General features: G+C 38.6%; 1 protein-coding gene across 1 annotated transcript in view; it reads right to left on the bottom strand.

Moving 5' to 3' along the window:
- Positions 1–8,749: 8,749 nt before the first annotated feature.
- The window catches only part of LOC134647201 (apical junction molecule-like), a 51,061-nt gene continuing 33,706 nt past the window's right edge, over positions 8,750–26,104 (bottom strand). The window contains exons 5-19 of the mRNA XM_063501468.1: positions 24,921–25,012; positions 22,375–22,557; positions 19,457–19,600; positions 18,462–18,605; positions 18,078–18,253; positions 17,845–17,955; positions 17,380–17,731; positions 16,832–16,946; positions 16,021–16,159; positions 15,181–15,405; positions 15,026–15,136; positions 14,856–14,966; positions 14,686–14,814; positions 13,447–13,477; positions 8,750–9,072 (exon numbers count right to left, since the gene is read on the bottom strand). Coding sequence (XP_063357538.1) covers positions 8,831–9,072; positions 13,447–13,477; positions 14,686–14,814; positions 14,856–14,966; positions 15,026–15,136; positions 15,181–15,405; positions 16,021–16,159; positions 16,832–16,946; positions 17,380–17,731; positions 17,845–17,955; positions 18,078–18,253; positions 18,462–18,605; positions 19,457–19,600; positions 22,375–22,557; positions 24,921–25,012 — 2,305 coding nt within the window. The 3' untranslated portion in view covers positions 8,750–8,830. The remainder of the gene's footprint in view (positions 9,073–13,446; positions 13,478–14,685; positions 14,815–14,855; positions 14,967–15,025; positions 15,137–15,180; positions 15,406–16,020; positions 16,160–16,831; positions 16,947–17,379; positions 17,732–17,844; positions 17,956–18,077; positions 18,254–18,461; positions 18,606–19,456; positions 19,601–22,374; positions 22,558–24,920; positions 25,013–26,104) is intronic.

Raw genomic sequence — 26,104 nt, forward strand, 5'->3', positions numbered from 1 at the left:
ACTGTTCAAGGGTCCGTGCGCGTAGGAGGGTCTGCCATCTTGTGACCTGGCGGTCTAGCATAAGTTGCGTTCTCGCGCGCGAGTCCATACTTGAAGTCGCGCTTGATGTATGGAGTCGCGCGCGAGAACGCAACTCATGCTAAACCGTCTGAATCGGAAACATAAACTGTACATTGACACTACACCAAAGCAAGTGCTGCCCTCTACAGATCATCGTTCCCGATCCAAACTAATAGGTACAACCGAACCGAATCGAGAAAGTCCTTTTCAGCTTTTGAAGTCGGTTAAAAATAGCTTACTTAAAAAATTTCATGCTGTCAAACTGGGTGTCTTTACACATACTATCCACTTTTATTGATGATTGTATTTCTGCCCTAACACGAATCTCCCATAAAAAGAATCTGCCGTAACCAGAATCTGTCCTTAACCGAATATTTCTATGCAAATAAGTAGGTAGATTTCAAAACAAAAGTGTCTTTGAAAGTGTAAGGCCATTCTATCTGAAGTTGAATACTGGGTGACGTGACAATATTAATTAAGTATAGGTACTTATTGTTTTCTATTTAGCTGAAGCTACTAGCGGCGCTTTCCGCAAAAAGGTACCCTTCATGAGGAGCTACGGCGCCGAAAAATACCCCGTAGTTAAAAAAGGATAAACTGCTGACCTGTGGTGCTTATATCCTAATCGGCTTTCCATGCAAAGTACAGACGGAACTTCTCATATTGTTATACTTGTACACTACTAGGACAAAATAATCCTTATTACTGAACTAATAAAAAAAATGGTATCTGACTACAATTAGGTAAGCCTAATACTTATTTTTACAAGTGCCTTCAATAATGTTCATTGTTGCAGGACACCATGGTCACAGGCCGGCTATGTCTGCTTGTCATCGTCTGCGTGCACTTCAGCCAACTAAACATTGCTGCAGCAACTCCTGGCTTCCGGCGGCATCTAGGAACAGAGTTTTCCGACCTCGATGACCCGGACATGTTAAAGCAAGAAGCCTATGATAATACAGGCTTTTCCGCAAAGAAAGATGACAATAATCTTAATAGTTTGATGCCTACCAACAATGATGACGGGGAGTCTTTGCAAGACAAATCCTATAAGGCACCGATTATAATGTACAAATTGTATGATCGTGATCTACTGGCTAAATTATTAGGCAAGTTACCAACCATTGAAGTAGCGGTATCCACGTCTGAAATAGAGGAAGAAAACAACAGCATTAGAAGTAAAAAAGCTTCAGAGGAAAAAGTTACCACTAATACAGGATTTTACGCCGTGAAAGGCAAAAAAAATTATAACGAATATGAATAATATTAAATCAACCACCACTTACTAATAAAATGTCTTACAATATCTAAGTAGGTACTTACATATTATTGTACCTACAGTCAGCGTCAAAATAAGTGGCCAATAAATCGGCATTACGCTGTTACGATATATCGGGCCACTATTGCATCACTATAATATCTATTCGATTCTGACTGTACCTATGAGTCTAGGCGTGTCGTATGGTAATTATGAATGATACGTTTACGTATAATTTGGCAAACAAGTTTTGTCATTAACAGTATAATAAAATAAGTTTTTGGCATAAATTTAATTTTTTGTACAAGCTTTATCGCTGACTGTACTTTTCTTACGACAGACAACTAATACTCATCGAGACAATTCTAAAAACCCCTAACACAATTAGGTTGCGTTGTTTCATCACAAAGTTCCTATGGCCACCTCCTGTCTCCATCATCAGATTTCGACAGTACCATTGTATTGTATTGTCATCAGAACTACATACAGCTGCCAATTTTCATGACGCTACGATCCTTGGAAGATGGTTAAATTAGTTACCTTAGATTCCATTACATAGGTAGTTACATACAGGTCGACCTAATAAAAGCTTGTTAAAGACTAGGTATAATAGAGTATTTGACTGTATTTAAAATAAAATATTTCACACTATGCATGAAATAAAGCATCAGATAATTATTAGAAAGACATAGATAGATAGCAGTTATTTTTAAACACAAGTTCTATTTAACAAATCGGATAGGAATATAAAAAGTAAGTGAGATGACCGTGTCAGCGAAACTAAGAACTATGGGAGATATTTTTGAGTAAGTTGTCTACACCCATAATTTTACACCTGACTGTACTTCTACTCTCGTCTGTAATTAAGGGCTTGGTCACTTTTTCTGTGAGTAGGTACCATATGACATAATTTTCACTTTACGATACTTACCTACCTATTCGTTTTTTTTCCGATGTATCGAATCGACATCTCGATTCTCTTCGATGTTTCTAATGCTTTGATTGGGTATATTTTCGGGAGTTAAGTAATACAAGGAAATAAAACATAGATAAATTTCATAATATTTTTTATTAAAACTTTCTCCTTATAAATCCATCGATTGCTAACATAATATAGAATAGATCGTACATAGAAGCCATGTCTCGAGTGATATACATATAAATACATTACAGGTAGGTATAATGATGAGTGATAAAAAAACAACTATAATTATAAAATGAACAAAAAGATACCTTTCTTCAGGCCGTCATCTTTTATAATCGCGTTTTAAAAGAAGAAATGTGATATAATCCCTATCCCAAAATCTTAGACGGCATTTACGACACGTAGTGTTACGGTTTAACATTGTCTAATATTTTGGTCCTTTTTAGGATTAGAGTTAGACCAAGATAAGTCTGCAAAGATTTTGATAGCACACGCAGTGAATGTGTTATTTATACGTCATCATTTCATAGAAGATTTACGTTTAAAATAACACTAGCACTGCGTGTGCTATCTCAATCGTTGCAGAATTATCTTGGTCTAACTCTACCCACATATCACAATGATTTAGCTCTTATGAGAACATTTCCTGAAACTATATACCTACACAGGGCATCAGCATAGATCATATTGAAGTAAAAGTTATAAACATCAAACACATGATTGTAGGACGATCCCAGAAAAAGAGATACAAACTATACATTTGATAACAGGCACAATTGTTCGGGTATAATAAAGGCTAAAATGACCATTGACCATTTATAATAGCCATAAAAAATATAACAGAGTTAAAAAAATGATGAATTCTAACCTTTTTTTCTTCTTTAATTCATATAGGTAGGTACATATGCTATAGCTAGCTATAGGTATGTATCTATAGGTATAGATACATAGTTTTTCAATACGCCTTCCCAATTTACACAAAAGGATACGTAACCTTTTGAATGTCTAAAACCCTTAAAAGGCGCCTATAGATCCATGTCTTTATTACTCGTGTGGCGCACGTACGCAGTCAAAGTAACCTGTATATGATCAAGTAAGTTTTTTAGCTTGTAGCTTGTACTAGCTATACTTGGTGATTCTAGGACATTTTTGGATAAGTAAGGTTTACCCGGATAATACCGGACTATTTTACTTATTTCTTACTTTTCTTTTACCTCCGAATGTTTATTGCAAATGATAAAAAAGGAAACAAACTTTTATTATTAATTCACTTAATGCCCCATATTAAAATAGTTTAGGAGTAGGTAGGTAATCTACATTCAAAGTTGAATTACATTTTTTTCAAGACATCAAATCGAAACCCTCTTGGACTAAGATCAGACTAATTGCTAATGTGAACTCTAAAGCAAGGAGAATAAGTTGCATACGTTGAAAAAATCCGGTCTTTTCCATTAAATTTTTACTTTTGTGCACTTTTTTTTTCAAACGTCCGTAACACACGACTAATACGAGGGAGGGGCCTGAAATGGCGTCATACATTGTACTGCTATTGATTTAAAAAAAAGTAATATTTTGGAAGCAACTGCGATCATACGATCTTACCCGGGTATACCTAGGTACCTTATGTATAAAAGGCGGTCCAAAGGTTAAGAATATGTTTTTCTAAACCAAAAACTGTTTAGAGCAATATATATAAAGGCAGCTTTCTAAATAGTATTATAAATAGCCAGTCACGTCTGAAAATATCGATACGGATAAAGTGCCAAAAATATGTATACACGACCTTATAGATATTTTCAGACGTGACTAGGTACATAAAAACGATGATGGTTGAAAATTATTAAACAATTTAAACTATAATAGAATAATGAAATGAATGGAATATACAAGTTTTGGAACTTTTGTTCCTGATATTAGATAATTTGTTACTATTATAATTATTAGGTTAAATAGAGTTACATTTACCTAAAGGTTAATTTATTGTATCCAAGCATAGAAAGGTAAAAATAAAAACGCTATACATAAACAATATTGAAAACTGTGTGATTTTAAGAAATCTTTACAGAATTAATATATATAAAATAAGCACGAGAAAATAGGTAGTATTTATTTGAACGCTAACTTATTTTACAAAAGTTGTTTATGCATCGTTTAATAACTTAATTATTATTATACGGCTATTTGTTAATTGTTATTATGGGTAATGGTTTAGAGACCCATTTGGTACTTGATAGCAAGAATCAAATTATCAATGTACCTATACATTTTTACCTCTTTTAACGTAACTCTGTTACTTAACCTTTTCGACGCCGTGTCAAACACAAAAGCTGTCACGTTGACGCCACGTCACCGAAGTGTCAAAACTGAAATTGAACTTTATGCATATGCACGTAGGTCTATGTTGCTCTGTGGTCTGTGACCGATTAATCGGTCTTTGGCGTTGAAACTGCGGTGCGGATATATCGGTCATTGGCGTCCAAAAGGTTAACGTAACTCTGTTACTTAACCTTTTCGACGCCATGTCAAACACAAAAGCTGTCACGCTGACGCCACGTCACCGAAGTGTCAAAACTGAAATTGAACTTTATGCATATGCACTAGGGTTTGCTCCCGGGAAATACCGGTACCGAAAGTACCGGGAATTCCCGGGCTTTAGAGCCAAGCAAAGAACCGGGATTTCAAAATTAAAATCCCGGTACTCCCGGGATTTTCGGGACTAAAATTTCCGGTACAATATTTGACTGCTTTCTGTTACTTAGCATGAAATATCATGTTTTATAAAGAAAATAAATATATTTTATCAATCTAAGGCTGATGGTAATACTTTTACGCCTAACCACTACATTAAAATAAATTAAAAAAAAGTCAATGGGTTTGACAATGCCGACAATATAAAATTGCGTAATTTGATACTTTCAGTTAAGGGCATAAATGTTTGTACGATAAATAATTTTATACGAACAATTAGTTATTTCATATTTGTATACTAACTAGAAGCAAAAATAGAGACAATTTTGTAATTAATAAAATACTACATTTAATTCAAATTCAAACACGGTATAAGAAACTCACATATGATAATGATATTTTAAATGAATTAATAATTCTGGCTGAATAATATCTTGATTTGTCGTATTGATAGTTCTGTTATTATATGTCCGAAGGTCCACAGCCCATTTTGACCACATGCGAAAATTATCATTTTTTTTATCCTTTTTCACAAAACGTCTTACATATTAAAAAAAATGATGATATTACTGAGCCACAATTCAGTTTTTGCCAATCAACAAAGATAGTAAAAATATCATGTAGTTTAGGAAAAAAAAACAAATTATATTAATGATTGTGTGACTTAAAGACACATATTTATGGTACAAAAGAAGTGTGTACCTTCACTGTGCTACTTTTTTATTGTTTTAAGAAAGATTCGTGGTCGTTTTACGCTTTTTTTACTGAAAATTGATGTGAAAGATGATTTTTGAAGGCAGTCCCGAAAGTACCGAAAATACCGGGAAATCCCGGTTCCATTTTTGCCCGGTACCGAAAATCCCGGTTCTTTTAAACAGTACCGGTTCTGCAATCCCTAATATGCACGTAGGTCTATGTTGCTCTGTGGTCTGTGACCGATTAATCGGTCTTTGGCGTTGAAACTGCGGTGCGGATATATCGGTCATTGGCGTCCAAAAGGTTAAGTTATGGTTGTTTAGCTTGAACCTTCAACTACCAAAGGAATAACATACAATGTCACAAGTATGTGCCAATCGCGCCTCGTGTGATCGTCTGGTAACAAACACACTATGTAGCTATTGCAAAATAATATAACAATATCTGGGAGAAATATATATATATAAATAAATAAATAAACAAACAAGAATTGCTCCTTTAAAGGTATTAGATAAATACATAATGTAGCATGTGTATTAAAACTCGTTTTGAACACCCTTTCACAGTGTTTTTATTTATAATATTAATGTGTTGATAAGTGGAGAAGCGTTCATTAAAATATTGGCTTTACAATATAATAATCAGACCTATTTTTTATTCCACTATTAGTGTTATATGTAAACGGAGTACCAACATAATGGATAGACAATCAAAGTACTCGGTCCCAGATTGTTAATTTTATTAAAATGGTTTCTCAGGCAGGCCTTTATTTTATCACTAAAGTTTTGCTTTTGCTTCATTAATTGATTTTTAAACTGGGATTATTTCAAGCAAGTAGCACTGGGATGAGCCATTAATTTCTAAATGCGTACTCGTAGGCACATAGAGCGGCAACGATATGCACATATGTATAAAAATGAACGAGCGCGAAATTCGGCTGCATGAGACCAAGGCCTAATCAGAAACATACAACGTTTTTGAAAATGTCTCGGGTCAAGTTAGTTATTAGTGCATCCCAATTCGAATCGTAACAAGGCGATACTGTCACATAATGCGCACAAAACTAAGAATTACATTCACCCACTGACAATCCAACCTCTAGACTGAGCTTAGGCCAATTCTTTCATGAAACCGATGCTGCCAAAAATACGAGGGTGCGGGGGGACGAGGTGAGCGAATCCCGTGCCGTGATTGGTCCGTTCAAAGACACGGACCAATCACGGCACGGGATTGACTCGAAGATGGAGTAACGCTACCGTATGTGTGGCAGAGGGGGTAGCGCGACTATGCTATGTCTAGAGGTTGGATTGTCTGTGCATTCACCCCGCTCCCACACGAGCGCCTCGCAATAAACGCATCCGACCGTCTCTAAAGAGGAGCGAAGTGATAAATTGATTTCCTTATAAATATTTCCTACAACCGGGTCATTAATAAAACATCACAATAAATAAAAACTAATTATAATTTACACAAAATGTAATACGCACTGCAAAAACAGCATTTTATACACAACCTATCAAAGATACTATCAAACGTGAACAATTAATGATAATTTATAGAAATTAATGACATTAATTCCGTTAGTCCCTGATCCTAGTGATACATACTCGTTTTCTGTCTCGACTACGCTAAATGTATTTTCAATGATTAATGAAGGTACGAAAATACGTCTTACTTCCCATTAACTCGAAATGTTAAGCAGTGATTAATTACTATATTTTATTTGTTATTTATTTATTATTATTATCTTTGCTTAAAGTTAGCAATATGATAAGCCTGGAAACATCTTAGTAGAATCAAGGATTTGCAATATAAATGCATTAATATTTTATATATTCATACTAACAGTCTGCTTCTCAAATTTAAATATTCGATATTTAAATTTAACCATTCGTTTAACGTGGTTCACAACTCATCAAACCCACAGATGTAATACGACATATACGAATAGATATTTATACCACTGGATATATTTTTATTATATTGGGTCAGCCATTGGAATCACTAGAAAAGGCGAGAAATTGAAAAGAAAATGTGGACATTCTTAAGCTTTGGTTTCCTCCGATAGCGGTGCCGTCATATAGCGGCCGTCTCCATACAAATACTACGACATCCATATTTAGCCGTATTATTTAGTATGGAGACGGCCGCTATATGACGGCACCGCTATCCTAGGAAAACCGATCTTAACAGACCTTTTTTTTTGTAAGTTGCCTTTTCCTAATGATGCGAATGACTGGCTCAACTACACATTTTCCACAACCGCGATTCTTATATCCAGCCAGAATGGTGTGTGTACTGACTCAGTTTGATCCCAATCGCATAGCTTACTAGACGTTTCATGTTTTTGTTTGTGTCTAAAAGAGAAGCAGATACCCCACAACCCGTTCTCAAGGCATACATATTGGCTGCTAAAACTGCAATACTTATTCCCAAATTCATTTCTTAATTAAGTCTATTATATCTATATTTTTTAATTTCATAAATAACCATATGTGATTGCAAACTGATTCTAAAGAAACTGTAGCACCGAAATAGTAACTAAATTTAAAACCGACATTTCAAGGCACCTTTCATATTACGTTTTCACATACTCAACATATACGATTAACTAGAAAATTAAAAAACCTCAAAATAAAAACACAAGTCTATACATTTATTTGAGTGTTTCAGTGTAGATGAAACGCACGGTAGTTTAAGCGAGCAACTATAACAAGTAGATGTGTACTCGCGAATGATTTTCTATTGGAACTACTTGCCAAAATTACTCATATTGATTTGTATTACAGCCATTTCTAGAAATCATAATCGGATTAGTCTATTTAAATGGCGACGATAGACGTACCAATTTTTACATACAAACCTACAAAGCAGTTTACGCTTCGCCTTATCAGTCTATGAGACAGCCAATATGTATACCGGGTGACATTTTGAACGTAACAGAAAGGGAATTGTCAATGATCACTAATATGTCCCACGTGTGTGCGTACAATTTTAATTTTACAAATCGCTTTATTAGTTATTATAGGAGCCGTTGATTCTGTTCGTTCAATACGTCACCTTTTACATTGAGATATCTCTCGATAATCGCGTACCTTTTCGTAGATATAATTTCGACCGGCTAAAAATAGAGCTTAATCCGCGATAAGTCGTTCGTGGACGTTGTCAGGCGAACGATTAGTTCGGTTTGTTCGGTCGGGGCCCTAGATGGCGTTCTGCAGCGTGAGCGGGTGTGGTCGTGCGGCGGCGCCGTGGCCGTTGTGCGTGGAAAAGTCGTCGTCGAAGGCGTCGGCCGCTTGCTTCTGGGCGAGTTCGGCGCCGCGCTCGCCCTGCAGGAAGGAGGCGGAGATGTGCGCCATGCTGTTGGCGTTGCCGTTGTTGGTGGGCGCCGCCAACGCGTTGTTGGCGTTGTCGTTTGATGCGCTCTTGGCCGTCGGCTGCTCTTGCGATTTGTCTTCGATCTTGAATAAATATGATGTACGTTACAAACAAAAATGGAGTAACCTCGTATTATAGTTTTGAAGTATTATTCCAAAAAATTGGATTAGTGAATGGGGAATTAGGGAAACAAGCATGATTTTTTCCACTTCACCAGCGCGGAAAGGCTTTCTTTATTGAATATATGTTTTGAAATCGGTGCGCGAAAGCAATGTTATCCTCTGGTTCTAGTGAGTAATTCAACGTCTATTAATTTTCCGAAAAAAAAAATGTTACTATGAGGAATGCGTCCCAGTATTACAGGTCAACCTTTTGCCGATTTAAACATCTTCGAAAACTCGTAAGGTCATACATATGTATGTAAAACTCATAAGATTCTACGCATTGCGACAAATTATAAAGAGTAACATGTGGTAAAAACCCTGCACAGCCTATTAAACGTGCAATTTCTATGAAAATATCGTTTATTTAGCACTTCCAAATTGTAAACCTGCATTGGTTTATTTATGTATTATCCATTTCCACAAATGCATAAGCATAGAGAAAAAAATACATAGAGTGCTCACTCCATACATCAGTTCAGACTATTAATTTCAGTGTCTACATCTAGCAACGAGTAGCGGAACTATCAGTACTGCTACTTGACAATAGATGTAGCACCGACCGGAAAGTCTTATCTCAACAGCATAAGACTTTCCGGTCGGTGGCTACATCTATTGTCAAATAGCAGTACTGATAGTTCCGCTACTCGATGCTAGATGCTAATAGTCTTTTTGGTAATAAAACTGATGTATGGAGTGAGCACTCTATGTATTTTTTTCTCTATGGCATAAGTTAGGATGACAGATTAACCCTTTAACCGCCAGAGTCTGATATATAAGACATTACATATCCAGCTCATTTCGCCAGTCTGATAAATAAGACAAAGATCTGATTTGGTTTTTACAGCACATTTATAACTCCCGTAACTATGCCAACCTTACTCTGCGTGGCACAATTACTGTCGGTGGCGACTGGCGACACGAGCACGCTCGATCAAAAATTGCTGGCGGTTAAAAGGTTAAAGGATTAAAAGCGAATTGAGCGCGTTTATGAATAACGCCATTAGCCATGTCAAAATCGGTGCAAAATTAGGCCAGAGTACACAGTGGGTGATGGTCGGCGCAGTTGTGCCGCGTAGACATGGGTAACTCCGGAGTGATAGATAAAAAAGATATATATCTTTCTCGTTTCATGAATCACTCTTCTTGTCTTTACGAATCCGAATGTATCAGTATATCCGTACGTCTCACTCCCTCGGCAACGATTTATGAAAGCGATAAGCGAAGTCTCGGTCGCGCATCGGCCGAAGTAACACGAACGAGCGACAGCGGTCGTTCGGACGGATTCGGACGCGTCATTATAATTAACTACTCTCTCTCTCTCATGACTCAAAGTCAGCAAGTGCCGATGTTGCGAGCGGGAGGACTGTTACACACGGATATAAAGAGCCAACAGGAGTGGTCATTTCTCCATACAAACGTACTCGACTGTTTCCTCCGTGGGTTTTGAAGCTAGAGCAATGATTTTTTCAACACAGATTAATATTGTCAATATCTGTGTCGGACCGTTTTGCTTTTTTTGATATTTTTGTTTTTTAAGGCGCTAGAGCCCTTCAAAAATGGCCTAATTGACCATGCCGCAATGAGAGGCGTGCTATTCAAAACTGACATCAATTAGTAAAAAAATCAAAACGGTCCGACACAGATAATGTCATAATCATTTAGATTTCCAAATTTGGTTACGATTGGTTAAGTTTTGGAGGAGGAAACAGACGAGTACGAAACCTCGATTTTTGATATTTTTACGCAGGATTTTTCGCCTTGTCCTTATCGCACTAGTTTTAGGAGCCGCTTCCGTTAGCGAGACGGGTATATTTACCTAAAATATTTTAATCTTAGCTCCTGTTGGCTCTAAAGATATAAAAGAGTGATACATATCCCAATGATAAAAAGATATATATCAATCTTTTCCCTCTACTGACACATTTCGCCCATGTCTAGTGCCGCGATACTGACCGGGTGTGGGTCGGACAGCCCCAGCAGATCGGCCGTGACGTTGCCGTTGTTGGTGACGGCCGCCGGCTCATCCGCCTCCGGCTCCGCCGCCGGCGTGGGCTCTGCAGCCTGCTGTATAAACAGACACTAATCATAAAAAGCGGCCAAGTGCGAGTCGGACTCGCCCATGAAGGGTTCCGTATTTAGGCGATTTAAGACGTATAAAAAAAAAACTACTTACTAGATCTCGTTCAAACCAATTTTCGGTGAAAGTTTACATGGTAATGTACATCATATATTTTTTTTAGTTTTATCATTCTCTTATTTTAGAAGTTACAGGGGGGACACACACATTTTACCACTTTGGAAGTGTCTCTCGCGCAAACTATTCAGTTTAGAAAAAAATGATATTAGAAACCTCAATATCATTTTTGAAGACCTATCCATAGATACCCCACACGTATGGGTTTGATGAAAAAAAAAATTTTGAGTTTCAGTTCGAAGTATGGGGAACCCCAAAAATTTATTGTTTTTTTTTCTATTTTTGTGTGAAAATCTTAATGCGGTTCACAGAATACATCTACTTACCAAGTTTCAACAGTATAGTTCTTATAGTTTCGGAGAAAAGTGGCTGTGACATACAGACGGACAGACAGACGGACAGACGGACAGACGGACAGACAGACAGACATGACGAATCTATAAGGGTTCCGTTTTTTGCCATTTGGCTACGGAACCCTAAAAACCGGATTCATCCTGGGGGTCGCGAAGTTGGAATCTCGACACAATGCGAATTTTAATTCGTTTGTGGTGACCGTTCCGACTGAACATCTAGCGACCTTCACCAAGGAGGAGTTTTGGCCGAAGGGTGTCAAGTTTCGGCGGTTCCGCGGCCGGTTCCCTGACACTGCGGGGTTGCGTAATGCATCGCAATCATAATGTGTTTTTTAGTGTTTAGTTATATTTTTTTTCTACTCCAGCACTTAAATGTGTCAATTAAATGACTGACAGTGATATCTAAAGCAATGTCATTTGAATGCTTTGTCTATAGGCTCATAAGATGACTGCTAGCAGTCATCTTATGAGTATAATACAACTGCTTTATTTTTTTTAAAGATACAAGTTCCGATCATCTTGATTGAAAGAGGTATGTTTTCATTTACAATAATAACTCTTTTTTTTTTAAATAATAACTCAATTTTTTTTAAATAATAACTCTTTTTTTTTAATAATAACTCTTTTTTTTATAATAACTTTTTTTTTTTTTTTTGCAGCTGTCATAGAAAAAGTAATGTATGCAACAGCTCATAATTGGTTCTTAAAATTCTCGGGTCTTTTTTTACAAAACTCGACTACGTCTCGTTTTGTAACTTCGACCCTTGAATTTTAAGAACCCTTATTATATCACTGTTGCATAAACTACTATATAATATGTATGCTAGTTTTAAGGTATTTATGTATGGGCCACTAGTTGCCTGAAATAAAAGATTTCATTCATAAATAAGGGCGGTCAATTCATAACTTCTTATATTAATTAGGCGTCTGCCGCCCGATATTTGGAAAGTTGAAGACAATTTTATTTTTAAACTATTGATACATGGCTATAAAAGATTTTTTTTAAACATGGATGAGTAAAAATAAGAAATTTGCCACTAAATGTGATAATAACACCATAGAACTAGCGTTTGCGAGTAATGGTAACCATCATGTATTTACGTAACGTCTATACTATATTCGTTTTTTTAGCATTCGAAATAAGGTAATCAATCTTGATGTGTCTTTTAACATTTTAAAAATAAGTTACGGTAAATATGTAACAATTATGAATCTAATACGATCTTTTATAGTCTTCTGCTTTCATAAGTATTAGTTATTGATTTTTAAAAAGTGTTTTTCAATTAAAAGACTTAGTCAAAATCGCTTACCTTCTTTCAAGTTCTTTCTAATGCTAAAAAAAACGAACTATAGGACTATTAGTTCGTTTTTTTTAGCATTAGCACTGGCGGACGCCAGTGTCAGAAATATTGGTGAGCGAGTGACATTTTCGGTGATGAGATTGGGCCGAGGGCAATTTTCAGGATGTAAGTATCAGGGTAAGAATCCGTGTCCGTAAACCGTATTGGCACAGGCTGTGTATATGTGTATGTGTGTATGTGTGTATGTGTGTGTGTGTGTGTGCGTGTGTGCGTGTGCGTGTGTGCGCGTGTGTGTGTGTGTGTGCGCGCGTGTGTGTGTGTATGTGTGTGTGTGTGTGTGTGTGTGTGTGTGGATGTAGACACGCACCTGCGGCGGTTCTGGCGCGCTGTTGTCGGCGTTGCCGTTGTCGGCGCCGGCCTGGTGCTCCGTCTCTTCTTGTTGCTTCTTATCTTCTTCGGCCTGGGGACATTAAAATGTGCTTTTTTAATAATAAGCATCTTTCAGAATTTCGGTGTCGAGTTACCGGCGGTTTATGATGACCAATTAACAATTCAAATAATTTTATAATAAGTAATAACATAGTTAGTAACATGCCCAGCAGTGGGACGTATAAAGGCTGAATTATTATTATAATAACATAGTTTATTTAAAAATATAAATTCTTTCCAATTATGATCATCGATTTTATTTTCGATAATTTCAACGTATATAGTCGCGAATTTATTCCTGTATAACTTTGGTAAAAGGAAAATCAACAACACGAAATGGTATCAGTATAGTGTCACTCGATGACCTTTAAGCCCATGCAAAAATAGGTAAAATAAACATTCATTCAATATTATCGACCCGACGTTACTCGTGTTAAGCATAAGTTCCGTCCATGTACGTGCTTACGTGAGGACCTTCCTGCCGGGCTAGCACATGGTTGGCGCGACAGTATCTCGCGGCGAGATAAACTACCCTTCTTTTTTATTAACGTAGTTAGAAAAAGACTGGTAGTCTATCTCGCCGCGAGATACCGTCGCGCCATTCATGTGCTAGGGGTGTCGAGGCGGGCGCGTGACATGACGGCGCCGACGCGACGCGTTCGCGCACGGTAATAGGCTACATGACTAATTGTTTTTTATGGTATCAATCGATCGGGTTTGTTTTTAGGATCAAATGTCTATATGGGACCCATTGCATTAAAGTAACACAAAAGTCAGAAATTGTAGTCAAAGTCCGACAGTCGCACTTCACTCGCGAAACGCCCTATACAAAACGGACAGAGGCCGTGACGTCATCGCCCATCTGGACCGCATCGTCCGTATGGACAAAACAAGAAAATTGCGTTTTTGTCGGTGAAATATTGCGTTTATGTATATAGTTGCTATACAATATTTTTTTGGATGAAATGTAAGGAATCGAATGGTACCCTTACTTTTATCGTTTTTGGAAGTTAAAAAAAACTTAAATTTTGAATCTTTCAGGTCCTGTAATTTTGTAATTTTTCAATATTTTATTTTAATATCCACATTATTGTGATAAATTGCTCGTTTGCTATCTATTTTACTAGATTTTGTTATAAAATTCAACATGTGTCATCATCCCTATTCCTCCTCGGCCTGCGGCGTGGTGTCGTACTCGTATTAATAACTCTTGTGCGTGTTGACCCTGCGTGTGCCTACCTTCCTGAGGCGGGTGCGCGCCATGATGGCCTCGACGCGCTGGCGGCGCGCCACGCGCTCGCGCTCGGTGCGCTCGAGCTCCTCGCGGCGGAGACGCTCGGCCTCCTCGGCCTGGCGCGTGGTGTCGGTTTAATAACTCTCGTGTGAGTGTTGACCCTGCGTGTGCCTACCTTCCTGAGGCGCGTGCGCGCCATGATGGCCTCGACGCGCTGGCGGCGCGCCACGCGCTCGCGCTCGGTGCGCTCGAGCTCCTCGCGGCGCAGACGCTCGGCCTCCTCGGCCTGGCGCGTGGTGTCGGTTTAATAACTCTCGTGTGCGTGTTGACCCAGCGTGTGCCTACCTTCCTGAGGCGGGTGCGCGCCATGATGGCCTCGACGCGCTGGCGGCGCGCCACGCGCTCGCGCTCGGTGCGCTCGAGCTCCTCGCGGCGGAGACGCTCGGCCTCCTCGGCCTGGCGCGTGGTGTCGGTTTAATAACTCTCGTGTGAGTGTTGACCCTACGTGTGCCTACCTTCCTGAGGCGCGTGCGCGCCATGATGGCCTCGACGCGCTGGCGGCGCGCCACGCGCTCGCGCTCGGTGCGCTCGAGCTCCTCGCGGCGGAGACGCTCGGCCTCCTCGGCCTGGCGCCGCTTCTCGTTCTCCTCGACCACGCGCGCCGCTCGCTCGGCCTCCTCGCGCGCTTTGCGCTCGGCCTCCGAGCGCTCTAGTTGCTGTTGCGCCTGAAATAAAGTAGACACGGATTAACCTCTCAGTTCCCAGTGGCTCCAATATGAGTCGGAATTGTATGGATTTGAGAGGTCCTGGGAAATGAGGGGTTAAGAGGTTTACACTTCTTTGATTTAAAGTACACTTAGTACTTAAAAGTGAAGTAAAGTTCCTGCGTGTTACACGTAAGTAAGTAAGTAAGTAATTTTTCATTTAACACGAGTCCTTTCTTTTCCCTCCCAAATTCACATTTTTCATTTAAATTATAGTGTGTATTCACTAAAAATAAAAAAATTATAATCTCCAATAGCAACATGTTCAAAATTAGAAATTAAGACCTATCAAAGTTAATTTTTACTGAAATATCATATTACACATGTATGGAGTGCAAAGTGCAACCCCATAAAAATAATTTCATAATTATAACTTTCATTAAAATATAGCGTATACCTTTCGAGTAAAATCGCTGTGACATACGTACAGACAAACATGACAAATCAAATCAAAACGACAAAACTATAAGGATTACATTTTTGCCACTTTGGCTGCGGAACATTAAGAAAAACGGTTGTTTTATACTTTTCAGTAACTCGAATCGCATAGCATCACAATACTACATTTTACGCTACCTCGATGGCTTTCCTAAGTTTCTCCTCTTGCTCGGCACGCTGCAGGCGCGCCAGCTCTTTGGCCTCCTCCTCTTCGCGCCGCTGCCGCTCCTCATCAAGGCGTTGCCTTTCGGCCTCCTCCTCGGCTTCGCGTTGCAGTCTAAAAAAATATATTATAATCAATGAAACAATGAAATTACACGCATATACCTACTCAATTTTTAGTATAGCTAGTCAAGCAGATCTTGTCAGTAGAAAAAGGCGGCAAATTTGAAAAATGTAGGCGCGAAGGGATATCGTCCCATAGAAAATTTGAATATTTTTTACTGACAAGATTTGCTTGACTAGCTATACAAGATTAAAATCAGCTTTTGCTACACACCACGCAATTCGGATAATGGGGAAGTAAACTTTCAAAATTACATCAGTAACTTCGAGTCCTTAATAAGCTTAAATTCTGCGTTAGAAAAGCCATCTAACTTTATAAGCAGTTCGAACCTATACAACTTAGCTTATACGGACGTAACATAACTAAGGATATTTTTTTTTTCTTTTTTCTTATCGTCCGAAATCCAGAAGAGCGTCATCTACAGGACATTTTCACGGGCTTTTCCCACTTTCATGGTTTAGACCTGACGGCAGTTGAGCGGAATATCCTGCTTCGCCTCTATGCAGTGTTGGCCGAAACGTTAATGCAATTGACTATTTTCGACCATTATAAATTGAACCGTAAACTGTAATCGTCCGTAACGGTTTACGGTTCAATTTGTACTGGTTAATTGCAATTGACATGCCACATGCCACATACGCAGCTCGTCACCAGCAGGCTCACCTCTGCCGCTCGAGCTCGGCCTGCCGCTCCAGCTCCTCGCGGGCGCGGCGGCGGCGCTCGGCCAGCGCGGCCTTGGCTTCCTCCTCCGTTGTGATGCGTCGCGAAATCATAGATGCTGGGGATCAAAAATAACTCATTCTTACACGAGACAGACATTTCGATACGCCGCCACGAAGTGTTGGAACAATCTGCCACCTCCAATTAGAAATTTTACGTCATTAGCAACTTTTAAAAGTAAAATAAAAAGTATTTAACCGATGTTCAAACTTCCAACACATGAGCTGACGTACTGTGCTAGATATTATTACTGTTTTTTTTTTTAGGTATTAAGCTCGCTTCATGTTTACAAACACATTCTTCTACTTCCAAAATGTTCAAGTACGGAATTATGTACACTATTATTGTCAATTAATCTATCATCTCTTCTTCCACATGTTGTATTAAGTCGGTTGCCCTGAAAACCACCCGTAAAATCCTTAATACGTAGCGTTTAAATTAAGGCAAAAACCTATAGTACTAATAACAATATTTCTGTAGATTTTACTTACCAGTCATCTCGTTTTCTTCAGCCTTTTCTTGGGACGGTTCTTTCTTTTCTTCAACTTTTTTCTCTTCCGACTTTTCTTTCTTTTCTTCTACTTTCTTTTCTACAACAATTTCTTTCTTTTCCTCGGGCTTTTCAATTATTTGCTCTACTTTTTCTACTTTCTCCTCGACTTTTTCTACTTTTTGTTCTACAATTTCTTTATTTTCTTCTACAATTTGTTTGTTATCATCTACTTTCTGCACTTCGACTGGCTTCTTTACTTCTACTATTTCAGGCTTGGCCTCTTCTACTTTATTTACCGCAACCGGTGGATTGACTATGTTTATATTCTGGTTTTCTTTGTTTTCATTAACCTAAACAAAAAAAAGTAAATAAAATAAAGATACTTTATTAAAACTGTTGATTCAATTAATGTTATTTATCCAGCCAAAAGTAAAGATTCACAAATCAACAAAGTCGTACATACCTTATCGTGTAGTGGCTGTCTGGCAATTTCATTTCCATTATGTATCTGTAACGCTTCCAGCTTTTGACTCACTTCGTGCGCGTTGACGTGATTCTTATCACTCGGCTTTTGCTGCAATTATTAAGGTAATTATGACACACTAAAAGTATTGCATCAGCAAACTATGTTTTGTTTGTCGGAGAATTCGCCATAACATTTCGAATCCTATCACGCGGGAATAGTAATAGGTTTACCTTGACAACATCTTTGTCCTGGCTAGGCTCCTTCGAGTGGTGGGGCGAAGGCGAGAGCGCGCGGCCGGGCGACGCGGACGTGGACTTGCGGTTGGCATGCTCTTTGGAGGGCTTTGGCTTTCTGTGCAAGGGCGGCTTGCCTTCGCCCGGCGCAGTGGGCGTGGTGGCTGCCACTGCTGCAATTTATTTATACGAGCATTTAGCACTGGAACGAACTGCAGACTTTGTGTTATTTGTTTGCTACCGCTGAAGAACTAAATGCTTTCAGCTAAGATGCTACGTATAGAAGCCCTTTTGCCAGAGCGAACGAGCAAAAGCTCGATCGTTCCGTATCAAATTGAACCTTGTATTAGTTGAAATAGGGTAGGTTTTGGGCAATATTACCTGGCCGCGAGACGTGCAGCGAGACGGGGCGCGGGCGGCGCGGCGTGGTGTGCGCGCGGCGCGGCACGGCGGCCGCCATCACCGTGCTGTCGCGCGACACCGACGGCGTCGTGGCCGCGCTCGGGCTGCTCGTGTCCAGCCCGCCTGTCACACCCGAACACTGACCCGTTAACTTATCTCCTACACGATATCAAAAGGACAATACGCCAACATTTTTAGTGAGGTCGGATTGATAATAAGAGATAAGTTTGTGGGAGGCTTAGCTTGACACGATACAAAATTTAAGCATAGAATTTGTCAGTTCCAGTAGCGACCACTGCGGCTAAGAGTTGTCGCCCACAAGATCGTGTACTTGTATGATAACAGTTAAGCTCAGCCGTTAAGTTCTATATGATAACAGTTAAGTTCAGCCGTTAAGTTTTATCAATGCAATAAACGGCGAACCCGATAGTATTAAAGATACTTGAATGACTCGGTGAAATGTGGGCTATTAATAGGTATACAACTATGAAGTAAATGAGGTTTAAAAAAATCACAAAATTTACAACATACGGTCATTACCGAGACAATAAGAAAATTTTCATACTTTGGAAGAAATCTAAGGGTAGGTAAATCTAGATTGAGTATTGGGAACCATGGTATTGTTTAGTGATACAACATCCAGACACTGTCTATCAAACGGGGCAACATTCAACATTCGTGTTATTTACACAGCTAAGCTAAAGCACGGCTAACACGGAACACACATTTTAATTAAAACTACTTATCTAAATTACAACTTAACTAATTCCAACGCAGGATTAGCCTCTCTTGAAACATGAAGTCAATACAAGTGATTAATTGACACGACCCTTACAAAATTTAAACTAGAAAGATGACACAATACGGGACCGTCCCACACTAAATTTTGCCGACTCTACAATGTGAACGGTGTCCCGTATTGTGTACCAAACGAACAGTAAGATGGAGACATGGTGCGGAACGGGCGGGCTCACCTCGGGGCGTGTTGACGCCGGTGCCGGCGATGGAGGCGGGGCGCGGGCGGCGGGCGGGCCGGGCGCGCAGCGCGGGCGGCGGCGGCGCGGCCGACAGCGCGCTGCACGGCCGCGAGCCCGGCGTCGTGTCGCCCGACCGCGGCTCTGTGGCGTATTTACACGTGAGCCTGACTTGTTCATGTTAAACGCACGAGGAGTATGAGTACATTGACGGGGAGAGGATAAAGGATAGGGATTTCACACTGTTCTCACACTGTGGGTTTAAAATTACGTAAGTACTCGTATTGTTATTGATTGATTGATTGAAAAGCGGATTATTAAGCGGGTAGCGTTCCTACATAGCTCGGCGTTTGTATTAAGCCAGATTTGTCGCTCGTGGACAGATCCGCCGCTTTACAAGCGCGCGGCTAGTCGTATGAATACCTTATTTTACATACGCCTGTTTGTAATGCTAGGTTGCAATTATTTTTTCTCAAACATGCAATGAAATAGTGATGTTATGTTCCTTATAATAGGCTGAAAAGTATGACTTCAGGTGCGGCTAGGACAAGAGGTCGTTAATGGAATTTCATACAAATCTTGCAGGCCTAGGCCGGCAAAGTCCTCTTTTTTAATTTCCATTTCACAGATATTTGTGACACAGCATCGTGGCATTCATCCATTTAAAAAAACTAGAGGCAGTATTTGCTTTATGGTTCGTAATGACACTGCCACTACGCCTATAAAAAAAAACAATGTTTGCTATAATTTGCAATTTTATTTGTATCAAATCAACATTTAAATTACAAATTTAACTACACAAATAAAAACATTTAAAATATTTAATCTTTTAAATGTTAGCGGTAAAAAGGTCTACTCAAACACGCGTACTTATTTTTTTTTAAATTGTTATGGAGGCAAAGTTGAAAAATTTTCATTCTGTATTTCTGTTTTATTGGATTTATGGTCCGTTGTTGATTTTTTTACTTTAATATGAGTTCCGGCGAATTAATGAAATTAATATTAATTGTAATCGTAGGAGTTGGAATTGGCAGCGTATGCAGAATTGATTTTAAATAACTTGCTGCCTCTGCCGCCAAGTCAAAGACGAAGTATGTATATGGTTGCTTAAAGGTTGCTTATGGCAATTTTATTATTTGAGAAACTAAGAAAAATGCTTACAGTTTATTAGAAACAGTTTTATGGCATATTTTAAAGAAATGAAAGTAACTACAAAATCGTCAACATTGTGGAAACTGGAAATTATACTTATTTACTCCAAGCATAAAGCAACGATGTATGTGAAACATGATATCAACATGAAAGACTATGTAAACTTATGTGACGAAAACGACAGTCAGACGGATACAAGGCGAAAAAATCAAAGATACATGAAAATATACGGGTAGTAAAAATACACGACTCGTGTAAAACATACGCGTGATAAAGATATAGGTACGTGTTAGTTATATTTTGGGTGTAGTTTTCTATAAATAAAACTTGGGTTTCGTGGATTTTTTATTTTATTTATTTCATTGCATGTTTGAGAAAAGCACCATACATACCTCGGCGGGAAATATGGGGTTGCCCGCCTCAGACCTATCCTATATGTCTTCGGCCGGCAACCCCTTTTGTCCCGGCCTCTGTAGTAATGTACTATAATATTTGCGTATTCGTAAATATGTACGATTTTACAGTAGAATCAAATTGTGGGAACGGTAAGAGATATATAAGGAGCGGGCTGAGGATTTGGGATATTATTATAGACGTTACAAAATTATTTACAATTTTATAAATAAAATTACAGTGCTGTACACACCCAGTGCATAATTAAAAATAAGTTAGATCCCAACTTACCTTTGATTTGAAGTTACGTGATTCAAGAGTGGTGGATTAAGAGTACCTAAGAGATAGGCTCACCTTTTACCCAATGTGAAAGTGCCAAATAAAACAACCCCGAAGTGACCAAATAAAAGATTTACAGTAGCCAAATAGAAACCCACAATTTTGAAGTTCGATGACACGAGACACTTATCACAAGAAATAGAAGAAAGATAGGAAACATTAAGACAAATGAAAAAAAATATTAAAGATGAAACCTGAACCTTTCTTGAATCTGAAATGTCTGAATACTGTTAATAATATAAATTAACTCCCTTTTTTCAGTTAACAGTAAAGCAAAGCTTTCAACAACCACACCAAGGTAATACCTATGTATTTCATCCAAAACAATAGCAAGGGACGGTAACAGTAATTTGGAATCAGAGTAGGTCTTTAGAAGGAGATCTTTAGCGTAAAGTCGTCAAACAGAATAGCTTTATAAACCAATCAAAGGACCGCGTTATTCTTTCAATTTGTCAGTCAACAAGGCAAGGAACCTTTCGAGCAATACTTTCAAACATCTCTAAAGTTTCTTATTATCTTAAACAAGCGCAGACGCCTTTGTGTCAGAACACCGAAGTTAAAAAGGATTCAAAATTATTTTGAACCCATTGTAGGGCAGGGTTAGTTACCAAAAGAAAAATTGTTATGAAATGTTTTAAAAAGCATCTTCGTGACGCTCTATCCTAGTGTCACGTTGATTTCAAGCATAATCATATAGGTACCTTTTGTTTGATATGGTATTGATGGTAATGGATTGAATGGTATAAAACATTCAGAAAATCTTATGGCCCTTATCCTGCTATAATTGAGATTGAGTATTACGTTAAGTAAAAAAATATATAAATGGGCGTACGATTTTTCAGATCATCTGCTGTTTAAGACTCAGTTACCAAAGCGGCAATCACAACGCCTTCACACCAAGGCATATGTTTAGCTTATGCTAGCGTCAGTCACCAAAGCGAAGCAAGATTCAAAACCCATAGCGTCATCCTATTACCCTAGCGTCAATCACCAAAGCGAAGCCGCCAGCCAAGCTCAGCTCCTGAAAGTCTTACGGGTCCTGTTGAGGTGGTGCATGGAGGGCGAGCCGGAGAGGGGACGCGACGGCAGCTTGTCGAGCCGCGTCATGGAGTAGGCTCTACCTGGGGCGCGCGGCGCGGGCAGCGTGGGCACGAGATCGGTGCGGCGCCGCGCCACACTCGACCACATGGCTACGGGTGGCTGTCGGTCGGGTTCGTCTGGAATACGGGTTGTTGCGTTTAGTTTCAGTTAAATAGAAACATAAGTCAGAGGACTTGCTCTCCTGTTGATGATATGCGCTGTAAGGTCACGTTCACAATTCACTTGCGGCAACAGAAGACACGCTTTTACGGCTGGTAAAGTCTGTTCTTTTTGATATTATGATATGAAGGAGAGAAGAGGGGCAAATATTAAGATTTGCATAATCAAGACCCGCAGCATGTATGCCTAAGAAATAATGGTAATAATAGTAGAATAAAATAATGTTACATGACAAAGATCTGTTGGTATTTTACGTCCATGGCAACAAGTTGTTTTTATTTGTTTATAACAAAACAAATTAACGAAATGAAATTGCATCTGTTATGTTACTCTGTTATGTCACAGTTTTATTGCATTTTAGTGCGCACTGCATGCGTCATATAGGCAAGACGTCTCGAGTCTTACAACGAATTAGTATAATCTCTTTTAATCCATCGCAAGGCCGCGCTCGATTAATGTCGCTCTTCGGTAAATACTGCTTCTATACATATTTTACGTCACTATGACTATTAAATTGATATTTTATTTCAAAAGCTATTTATGTAGGTACTGCACACTAGTAAAATTTTACCAGAATATAAGGTCAACTTACAGAAACTGGTAAACATCCTCAATCCTATAGAAGCTGCATTGAAATAAAGGATTCACACGATAAATGGTTAGTTAGACAGTTAAGACATGCTTGGAGCTTTGATGCCATTTGTTAAATGTTGCATACATTGTACAATTAAAGCTACATTTCCTACATTTCAGGAGGGTTTGGAAAATAACACCATACTCATGCTTAACCATGCTTTTACGGCTAAAAACATGTAGTAGGTAACTCACTCTATAGAAATGTAGGAACAATATTGTGGATAACAAGGATACACCTAAAAAAAAATCAGTAAGAAGTGAAATTTGCAACTGGAGAATCGACGCATACTGAAGGGGCAGTTTTTAATAGTTTAGAACGAAAGCGAGTCGAAAGCTTAAGGTGTATATTATATGCATTGCGAATTACTGTAACCTGATAAAACCCGACAGGGTATATCTGGCAGGTGTTACCCATCCTCAACCTGGCTTATACACCGATCGAGAAATTTACCGACCTCCCCTGACTTATTCGCAAGAAAATGTATTTAGTCATTTATTCAATACCGCATTTTCATGTACATAATAACTGCACTGCATTGTCATGTCATGTATTGGAGGTAGAATGTGTCAAAAATAAGCGCTTCTTCACGCAGACACACTGCAGGTAGTGCAGGTGCTAGAGCAGGTTGCATTGTGTGTGAGTACTTGAAATGATCACATAAGGTAGGTATTTAACGCGAATCAAAGGTTAGATGCGATCACGACCTCGCAAACGCTCTTTCTAGTCATATACTCATATACCTAAAGCTTGACAAGATTTTATTTCGCCTTCGACGTGTTGTGGATTTTCAGTGGTACCTTAGGAGTACCTTTGACAACAGACGTTGAAAGTCAGTAAACATGCAAAGATTTCGCAATTATAAACGATAGCTTTTGCCCGCGGCTTCGCACGCGCGGGAGTTTTTTTTTTATTAATTTTGAAAAATCCTTTCTTGGTGGACCCCCTTATAAGGAACCTACTTGCCAAATTTGGACTTTCTAGTCCCAGCGGTTTGGGCTGTGCGTTAATTTAAGTCAGTCTGCCAAAAAAATCCCATAGGTAGATGCAAGAAAAAAATATTTTCAACAAGTATAATAAAATATGTAGGTACATATAACAAAAGAGGACGAAGGGTTGCTTATCATTCCAATGAACAATGTTTTAAAATTGTTCGTTGACATGAGACATGGCCGGTATTGACATTTTATTTGACTATAGGTGCATGACGTGCGCACATCATTGCCATATGCATGTGTAAGCTGTTTATTGCGATACTATCTCAGGGTCAAAAGTATCTTGTCAGGCTTTACCATGTTTTTTTGTTTTCCACGATTACAACAGAAAATCAAGTTTTGTGTACACGCTCAATTTTATCTTTGATATTCGTTACATTATTTTTAATTTACAAAATACAAAATCAAGGTAAGTCTTTTTTTTATTTAATAAGCAAATTTATATGTCGAAGTTATTGAGCGTGTACGCTTAACCTTATTGCCACAACGCTAAGCGATAACGATAAGGTACAGGGAATTCATGCAAAGATTGGTAACTATATGTCCCACATTTCTCCGAGTACATACATTTCACCGTCACACATTTTGCCAGTCCTGCAAACTAGGGTTTAACTATCGGACCTGTAGGTTTCCACCAAGCGAGCCCTGCAGTCGATTTGACTTACATTATAAATGTACAGCTTGCAATTACCTTTGTTATCAATGTCTGAGTCGAGATGCAGCGCGGACGCGCGCCTCGTGAGCGGCGCAGACGCGAACATCACATTTGTTGTTGATGCCGCCCTGGAATGTATACAAAGACACACTTTAGTGCTATTGATTTGGATGACGTAGCGACGTTTTTCCGACAACCATGCTAAGTTTCACATTTTTGCGGTAATCCGGATAATTTTTTGAGCGTCAATACCCATTATATAATCCTTATAAGGCATTGTAAAGGTCGGATAATTCATTACTTACTCGTATTTTGCAACTAGAAAGAAAAGATGCTACATAACTATTTAAGCAAATAAAATAAGACCAAATGCAGAATAAGATAAATATTTAAAATCTTCCTTGAGAGAATATGGCTCGATTTTCTATTGCTGCCAGCGGAGTTAGTTGTCTACATAAAAAATCGTGACGATTTTACGAGTAGTTGACGTTCAAATAATAAAAATAAATGTAGTTAGTTCTAAGCTACACATGTTAGAAAAAGTACTAAATCTTGATTATTCATGCTATGCTATTAATTGCTGTATACATTGTATTTTAGTGCTACAATCTCAGTTTGTAAACTATTTACAGTAGGTAGTAAAGGTAAACATTTCCTTAACACGCCGCTAAAGCTTAAGGATCATATATACATACAATGCTATATCTTGACTCTTGACGTTGATGACTTTTGATCAACGATATCAAACGCTATAAAGCTCCTGAACCTGACCTGTTAAGACAGCTACAGTAAGAATATTAGGTATATTATACGCCTAATTCAGTTCTGCCTAATTCATAACGATAAAAATATATTTTTAAACTCATTTGCGCGTTTATAAAGTTAATAGTCTACACTAAAGATACACATATATCCAAAAATTCTTTAACGAGGATCGTTAGTTTATTCCTATGCCAAAACATCCAATATCAAAACACTGTTAATTTGACAAGCACACACGTTTACCTACCCTAAAGGAAAAAAATACACCCAATTTTACCGTCACCATTAAGTTTCTAGTTTCATTTTAAATGTAACGATTGTCATAAAAAAAAACAATATATTTCGTCAATTTATTCCAAGGTAGTATGAACAATAAACATAGCTTCATCAGCCGAGGCTGTCTCGATGACAGGTATGGGCAAAACTATGTTGATTTTTTTACAACAAATAAGAGATCA

Source organism: Cydia amplana, chromosome 1 (assembly GCF_948474715.1).
Source record: "Cydia amplana chromosome 1, ilCydAmpl1.1, whole genome shotgun sequence".
NCBI lineage: Eukaryota > Metazoa > Arthropoda > Insecta > Lepidoptera > Tortricidae > Cydia > Cydia amplana.